The sequence below is a fragment of the Patella vulgata genome, chromosome 1 (assembly GCF_932274485.2).
Source record: "Patella vulgata chromosome 1, xgPatVulg1.2, whole genome shotgun sequence".
NCBI lineage: Eukaryota > Metazoa > Mollusca > Gastropoda > Patellidae > Patella > Patella vulgata.
This window is the reverse complement of record NC_065879.2, coordinates 40938091-40946853: the sequence shown is the minus strand read 5'-3', so window position 1 is coordinate 40946853 and position 8763 is coordinate 40938091. Positions and strand designations below refer to the sequence as shown.

The following is an 8763-nucleotide window of genomic DNA, read 5'->3' as shown; positions in this document are numbered from 1 at the left end:
TTAACATAGGTGATGGTTAGGATCAGAATTATTGATAAAAGAATATAATGGCTGTAAATGCTTAAGACAAAATATAAACAGGCTTCATACGGTGGGAAAAAAAACAACAACAAAAAAAAAACAACAAAAAACAGATTATTCGAGAACGGTAAATATTTCATAGTGAGCAATTCCCCCTGAACCGCGTCCTTTTAAAGGGAAGTAACTCGCCAAAGACGCCAGGAGCCGGGTGTTTTTCTTACTTTTACCTGGTAAAATTTGTTGTTGTTATTTGTGAAATATTATATTTTTAGTCTTTGTAGAAATATACACTCGTCTTAAACGATACGCATTAACGTTTGGTCAGTAGCATTGCATCATTTAATTCCATGATAATCATTCGATAGATAGATTCCATATTCCATGTGCCGTGATCTGCATTCGCCATTCTCATTCTGCATTCATGATTCACTGGGCCCTATAACTAAACTAGGCTACTTTACTTTGAACTTCACACACTATCCTGTGTATAACCACGCGGGTCGTTGTTGTTTTATGAATAGTGGTAAGCGAGTTTGGTGATTTATTTATCTCGTTTAAAACTGATTTTGCAAATTGTATGTTATTCAACCAGTTTTTAAACCTTACTTGAAATAACAAGATGTGAAGATAGCCATCGGCTTAAAAACTGGTTGAATAACATACAATTTGCAAAATCAAGGCCCAATTTGAAACACTTTGTTAAAATTAATGGCTGTATTTCAGTCATCTATGCAGTCAGTTTTTAATTCATTAAATCGCCATTTAAAATTTACGAAAAAAACCCCATTGGATTGGAAATGGTCATATATAATATAGGTTTCTGTGTATTGTTTCATTATAGTATAGACTATGGTAATTGGTATGTAAGTAAGAATGATAGTACCCGGTACTATTATGCCACACATATATTTATCTTACAACATTTTTACGTATCATGCCATATCGCAGATAGCATGACATTTCGGCCCTGCGACCTTACAGGCTCAACACAAACAATGTTTTGGACACAACACAATCAAAGTTTCAAACTTGGTCTGACAACATTGTGTAAATAGTAGAGACTATAAAAAATTTCAAATTGATTGTATAATATATATAGCTCATAATTTTCGTTATGACTCATGAGAAAGAATGTCAAAAAATTTATAATAATATGGGTGATAATCGAGATACAATTTTCGAAAACGTTAAAAATTAATATAGTGTAGTGAGCAAACAGGAGCAAGTACGCTTTATGCCTCTTTAAAACTTTTATCTTTTTAGGAAAGTTATCATTATGCCTCACGGTAATCGTCATGGGAGACAAGGATTTAAGGGTGGCAGAAGAAGTGGAGGGGGAGGAGGTGGTGGAGGATATCGAAATGACAGAAAGGGTGGATTTGGGGGTAGAGATTATGAAGATAGATTTAACAGAGGAGGAGGTAACTGGGATGATGGAGGGTTTGGGGGTGGAGGTTTTGGAGGGAGAAGTATGGGAGGCAAGAGACATGTAATGGAGGAAAATTGGAACATGATGAACCAAGAGCCTAGAAGACCAACTTTACCAAAGGGAAATCCAGACTATTGGGAATATAAAGGTAAAATTTTAGGTTTATTAAGGGCAAATGTAAATTCTGAAATTCCATCAGTAGAGTGAACTTTGGATTTGATGATAGTATGGTTATAGTTTCAATGACCATCTAATCACTGGCAATACTTATTGATTTAAAAAAACACAAAAAAAACACAGGCAATTTAGAATCAACATGTGTTCACAAACTAAAAATAAAATTGCTTGTACAATCAGAATAATTAAGATCACATATCTTTTCAGACACTGCCAGTGACAATGAAGAGTGTTCAGAAGTCGAACCCAAAAGACCAAGATTAGAAGTCGAAGATGGTCTTCTACCAGGTGCTGAAAATGTAACATGTGTTATGCCAGTTCCTAAACCTCCTGTTCAAAGTGAAGAGGACAAAAAACCGAAACCACTTTTAGATAGTCCAATGTTTGATGAATATTATGAATACTTTGATGGTGGTCCAGTTTTACCTACTGCTCTAAACCCAAAACCACTTGACCAAAAATCTGATGCTCCTGGACCAAGAGATGAATTTTGGGATACTGATATAAGAAATGGGATGTCACTTGAGGATATGAGATATAGAATCATCCCAGGGGAGCCAAAATATTTTGAAGGTCCCGGTCCTAGGTCAACCGAATTAATAAGAATAGGACAAGATGGTCGCAGAGTTTCGCCAGAAGAAAAGATGTTTGTTTTTGTTCAAATTCTTCTCAGAACTCCATTTAAGAAATCGGCAGTAGAGGTAATGGAGATAGCACGTGGTAAAATGAACAAGAAGCAGGCAATATGTTTGAATTTTCAAATAACTCCAGAGGACGACGACAGTGACAATTATCAGTGTCAGTTCAGCGCAGCAGGATTTAAGATTACAACCACAGAAGGCTCAACTAAAGAAGAAGCCAAAACTTCAGCTGCAGAACAGGGTCTTTATATTCTGATGACCAAAACCTTTAATGAAATATGTCCAAGTAATTACTATCAAACCCTAGATGACGGCAACTACGAGACCAAAGTTAGGACAAAAGACGACCCAAAAGAAACCAAAGCTGCAGTTGAAAACAAAGATGACCAGACTACTGATGAAACCAAGGCATCCATAAAGACAGACGAAAAAGAAGAAAAGGACGAGAAAGAAGATAAAGAGATGGAAGAAGAAGGAGAAAAAGATGAGAATACAGAGAAAGATGAAAATGAAGAAAATACAGAGAAAGATGAGAATGAAGAAAATAAAGAGAAAGATGAGAATACAGAGAAAAATGAAAATGAAGAAAATAAAGTAACAGATGAGAATGAAGAAAAGGATGAGAAAGAAGAAAAGGGTGAAAATGATGAAAATAAAGGAAAAGAAGGAAAGGATAATAAAAGGACATCGGAGCATAAGAGACATGAACAAAGAGGAAAGAAAAGCCCAACTTGGAGAAGTCCCAAACTTATTATTCGACTACAGATTATGAAGAAAATCATGGAAGAAACACTAGCTAGAAATTGCTATTCTGATATGGAGGCTGTTGCTTATACATGTGAAGTGGCACTTTGCATTGTTTGCTATAAAAGATATCGCTTCTCGGGTGGATCAGATCCAATGAAATGTGATATGTATGCAGATGAGATGTATCTTGGAACTGGCAGTGGATCAAACTTTGAAGAAGCCCTGTTTGAAGTTTATATGTCAGCTAGAGACAATCTAATCAGAACATCGGTTCACTCGCTTCTAATGAACAATAAACGATTATCAGAACTTGATAGAAATGATCCCAAGATTCTCGATATTATTTACAGAGGCCATTATCAAGAAATTGGATCTAATCGAGGAAGTTTGAAAACTTTTGAGGTCTATCCACCAGACTTAGATAAATCAACTGATGAAGTTATCATCCTGCAGTCTGAAGATAAACACACAACACCATTCCGTATATTAAAAAGTAGTATAACACAGTCTGGGTTATTGATCGAATGGGTACTCTCAGCAAAAGATGACCATTCTGCTTGCAGGTAATAAAACTTCTTAAATGAGCTGATCCACCTGTTTATTTGATTTAACAATAGATAGATAACAATGAAAGCATGAAAAAGAAATGTTATAGGGTTTAATGTCCTCCGATTTGGTTAATATACAGGCATACGTCATACAGTGTGCTATGAGGGAAATTTTGCCCAGACAGTGGCGATACAGCCTACTCTTATATCAAATTCCAACTGCCAGAGGAATCTATTACATGTACATGGGTCCTCGTTTTTTAGTCCCATCCGATCGACTATACGTTGTTCTTTGCCATGCCCTCAGTCCTGCACCATTGACAGAAGAACCCCACCAGAAAATCCAGATGAACTTTCTCGGCCAACACAGGGATCAAACACAGGACCTCTAGGTGGCTCCTAACAATAAAAGCTACTAGAATCAACTTTTATAAACTTATATCACAGAGGTCTCCGTTCAAATGCCAAACTACATGAAAGACTGCTTTTGTGAAATCACTGATAAGAGTCAAAACTAACAGTAGAAATATGATTTTAATTAACAGTTGTGATAGCATAATTTGACCGATTTACTAAAATAATCAATAATTTTATCCACCCACATTTTAATGTAGTTGTATATTGCCATCACTCCTGTCCGTCCATCCATTTGTCAGTCATTTCCATTTTTGCTAGCTCAGTAGAGGCTATAATAATAGATAACCCTTAGGTACGGGTACATTTTTTTCAATTAAAAGGCTTCAATTATGTTTGATTTTCCTAAACTTTGTATTGTTCGTGATGTCTATCTCAAAGAAGCCTTTTGATTTTCAACATGTTTCATAAGAATAACCTGCAGAGTTATGCCTCTTGTTACAAAATATTTTTAACACTTTATAAGCTGTAATTACTAACCTATCCTGTTTATATTGTTTGTCTTTCCATTCTATTTACTTTCTCAATGTTTTACGTACGATAATAACTTATTACCCTTTGTTAGAAATCTTTTTAGCAACTGACATGATCCATTTGACTTGGCTTCTGGTGGGCTTATGTTCTGTCACCAATGCATTCTTAATTAGGGCTCGATTTAAGTTGATATGAGTAGGTTTTATCAATATCATCATTTTATTAGAATCAGATGGACCATCGTCTTTAATGGGTGCCTAAATGTTGCTGTAAAGCCTAATTAAATATTTTACTTCTGCCTTCCTTTTCTTTAATTAGGAAAAAAGGGTTTCAGATTGAAGCATTTCATTAATATTTGGCTTATTTACTTCTTTGATTTTGAAGGAACTAAATTTTGACTAGCATGTTCATGAATTCTGTTGTAAACTTCCATTACATGCTATAAAGGAATAATCCTATTAAATTTTAGCAGTTTGTGACAATTAAATTCGCACTTTGCAGATCTTAGTTGGTGTGCAATAAAAAAAAAAATATTTGAATTGATGTTACAGTTACATTGCAGATGTTTAAATTAGATACCGGTACTATTCACTTTGATTTCTTATCTTGATGTGCCTGTTTTGTTTACTTCAATAGGTGCTTAGTCTACCTACAAGGGAAAAGAATTGTAGATGTAAGAGGGCCAACCAAGTTCAAGGCAAAGAATGCAGCATCTGAAATGATATTGAAAGGATTTAATGCTACACATTCAGTGATCAGAGTAATTATCATCTTATATCTTTGTGCAAAAAATTTGTAATACTAATAATAGTACTATAACCCCATATAAAGCTTGAGTTCTAGTAGTTACTCTAGTAACGAAATATACAAGAGTCCTAGTACCTGGACTCTATCCGTCCAGGTACTAGGACTCTCATATATTTTGTTACTAAAGTAACTAGAGTTCTAGTTGACATAATATAACCCTATGGGTTTTCCAAAAGAAATTTTGGGCTTTGAGCTGTTAAGAATCCAAGTCACAGATTTGTGTTACTGTTAGCAACAGTAACCATGGGGGCAGTAAAGTATTCTTTGAATGAAACACACCTCACCTCAATAAGACCAAAATATCATGTGTTAGTCTCATAATGATCAGATTATAAAATACTGATACAGTATGGGATCTTCCGCATAATGCTAATAATGCTACATGTACTATAAGCATTTCAGAAGGAAAATTCTGGTTGTTCTGTATTTTGAACCAACCCTCAAACCCAGACAGGACATAAATCATATCTATTGAATTCCGATCATTGAATCACATTTATAACAAAATATTTTATTTTTCTGTTTTTCCAGTGTTCTCCCATGGAATTCTCAGAACCAACATTGTCAATGGAAAACCTAAAACAGCAAGCCAGAGAGTTGTGTGATGAACAGAATATTATCACTGATGAAGAACTAACACCATGGATGCATAAAGTTTTAGAAAAACTTATAGATGAAAAGTTGGAAGGAGATACTTTAGATCTAATTATACTGTGTGAAGATATTGGTGGTAAATTAAGAAAGTTCATCAGAAGTTATGCAGACTCCAAGAAATATCTAGCCAGGGAGCGTCCATCTGATACAAGAAAAAATCTTATTATACAAAAGAGACTGTTTACAGCCAAGGAAATGGTAGATATTCTGGAATTAAATAACTACGAAAGTGGTAAATTTAAATTGATTCAGAAGCGAGATGGGGATATACTAACAAAATATTGGACTGAGGATGGAAGTATGAAACTTGATGTCCCTGAATCCATTAATATTTCTGATATTCAACAAGAGGAAGAAATGCCATTAGATGATAGGCGTGCAAGTAAAGGGCACTCAGAAACAGAGTAAAAACTTTTTATTATAAAATTTTAATGATACATTTTTCACTGGATTTGTGTGTCTACAAGACTTGCAAAGATTTACAGACTTTTCTTTTCATCTGCTAGCTAACAATATTTTTTTTCTCACAAAATTCATATACCAGAAACTTGGATTACAAAAATAGTTTTAACACTGGGTTAAGAAAATAGTTTTAACATTGGGTCAAGAAAATAGTTTTAACATTGGGTTAAGAAAATAGTTTTATACAATGTTATTTTTTTGTCAATCATTTATTATTTCAAAATGAATACGAAGTACAGTGATCATTGAAAGACATTGTAGCGAATTTAAAAATATATGACTAATGTATGCCATTCTTGAATATATATAAATTGTGTCTACTAACAGTACCCAGATTTATGTGAAGAGCTTTTAGATAAATAGATAATCTCCAGCGAGTCTTTTTTGATATAAAAAAATATGGACTTGTGATAATATTAGAAATGAAGAGAAGTAGATTTTATTTATCACCCAATCCTTTCTTACATGCATAAATAAATATAATTCTTTGCTATAGATTTGACTTTTACTGAACCTGATTACATTACGGCGTAGTGATACATCATTTTTTGACAGCAATTCAACCATTGCAGTCCTTTATATTGACCCAGTGTTTCCATGAAAGTCAATTAAATAAAAAATAGTTCCTTTTAATAAGAAAGAAGTTATTTTTATTAAAAATTGAACTGTTCTTTGAAAATAAAAAAAGTAGTTCCATTTTGATTGACCAATCAAATTCATGTAAAGCGATGTCTCCTAAGGAGCTATATCGTAGTAGATTATGAAATTTATCAGACAAGCAACATCTACTGTAGAATGTATTATTGGGTGATAATTAAAGATAATTATCAAATGTTTAGGGACTACTGTCAAAATATTGTTTATTCAGCAGACTTGAATTAGGTAGAAAGACATATAAATCAAAGTTCATTAAATTCAAGGATATTTTAAAATAATGCATACCCTACATGTGTATTTTGTAGTCAAATGAATTCATTCTCATCATTGTAAAATAAAACTTCAGCCAGATAAATTGTGTCAATTTTTATACAGCCACATTACAGTGTGGGCATATTATGCTGTCAACCTGTCCATTAGTCTGAGTTTTTAACACAATACTGACAACAGTTTTTCAGCAGTGTTCCGAGACCTTCCATTCTGGAGTTAAACACCTTTCGCCTAATACCTTGTGAGCACGATCAAGGCTACATGAACTTGATTGAAATTTGATTTCTTGAAGGCATCTACATGTATATCAGACTTGGTCAACTCCCGCCCTTTACTTTTGAATAAGCTGCTGTTTATAGTTACTTTTTTATACCCCTAAATTTTCATATGGACGTATATTGTCGTTGCTCCTGTCAGGGCGTCCACAATTTGTTTTTGGACACTCCACTCTACAGGTCACAATTTTTATTCAATTCTGATGAAACTTAAAATATAGTTCTATCTCCCAAAGATAGCATTTTGAAAAATGAACCCCAAATATGCGATTTGGTGGCATATCTGATTATAATCTCTGTCAAATAATATATCTCATAAATCGATTAATTTAGGCCAAAACCCCGACCTGCAAGTAATTTACAACCATCAACCTGTGAAATTATCATATCATCATATTATTAATTAACATATCATTGTATCGTCGAGAGAATTTAACTGGTTATAAAATGGGACTAGTAAATATAAAAATGTCAAGGAATGTTTTTAAACGCCAGCCTCAGGAAATCGCCTCGCACCCATATTCAGCCAGCAGACCAACTATCATCAAATTTTGCTGTGGCCTGAATATTTTTGGAGTTACGAACCATCGGCAAGGAATGTTTTTAAACGCCAGCCTCAGGAAATCGTCTCGCACCCATATTCAGCCAGCAGACCAACTATCATCAAATTTTGCTGTGGCCTGAATATTTTTGGAGTTACGAACCATCGGCAGACATTTCTGGCGTATCCCCACAAACAGGGTGCAGGTGACTTAATAATTAGTAAATTTGCGGGCGAAATTTTCGGATGAAATTCGGAATCCCCATTCCAGACTCCAGTGATGGCCCGTTAAAGCCACCGGCCACATACAACATGATCATCATCGCTCCATGGCCGGTCCAATACCCCCTCCCCCCCATATAATGTTCAACAGAAAAAGGTTTTTGTAGAAGAATTGGACAAAATTATTTTTTTCATTTTTGTCCGACCGGCCCTTCGGGCGATCGCCCCCTGTATGGCCCTTGATTGTAGGAAAAATCATGTTTTTAGCTTGTGGTCCGAGGTAACAATTTTTATCCGATTTAAAAATACGTTTGAATATATCACCGTTACACCTAATGATGGCAGAGTTCGAATTTCATGAAAATCGGACCAAAACTGCCGGACAAAATGGCCGCCTCTTGTACGCAAATAAAGATATGGCATA

The 8763-nt window shown here is 34.6% G+C and overlaps 1 protein-coding gene across 2 annotated transcripts; it reads left to right on the top strand.

The window, feature by feature from the left end:
• The first annotated feature begins 19 nt into the window (after positions 1-19).
• On the top strand, positions 20-7386 carry LOC126808591 (uncharacterized). Of its 2 annotated transcripts, none has more exons than XM_050533415.2 (5): positions 20-148; positions 1285-1598; positions 1835-3578; positions 5088-5211; positions 5790-7386. In XM_050533415.2, the coding sequence occupies exons 2-5, from the start codon at positions 1298-1300 to the stop codon at positions 6318-6320; spliced, it is 2700 nt and encodes an 899-aa protein (XP_050389372.1). In that variant the 5' UTR covers positions 20-148; positions 1285-1297; the 3' UTR covers positions 6321-7386. The 2 variants fall into 2 exon arrangements, with proteins under 2 accessions (XP_050389372.1, XP_050389371.1); XM_050533414.1 differs by having other exon boundaries at positions 125-251.
• Positions 7387-8763: the final 1377 nt, after the last annotated feature.

Bases quoted from the DNA above. Each gene is read 5' to 3' on its own strand.
- LOC126808591 (XM_050533415.2), top strand. From the start codon at position 1,298: ATGCCTCACGGTAATCGTCATGGGAGACAAGGATTTAAGGGTGGCAGA. The intron at 3,579-5,087 runs GTAATAAAACTT...TTACTTCAATAG, and splicing joins GATGACCATTCTGCTTGCAG to GTGCTTAGTCTACCTACAAG. The intron at 5,212-5,789 runs GTAATTATCATC...CTGTTTTTCCAG, and splicing joins CTACACATTCAGTGATCAGA to TGTTCTCCCATGGAATTCTC.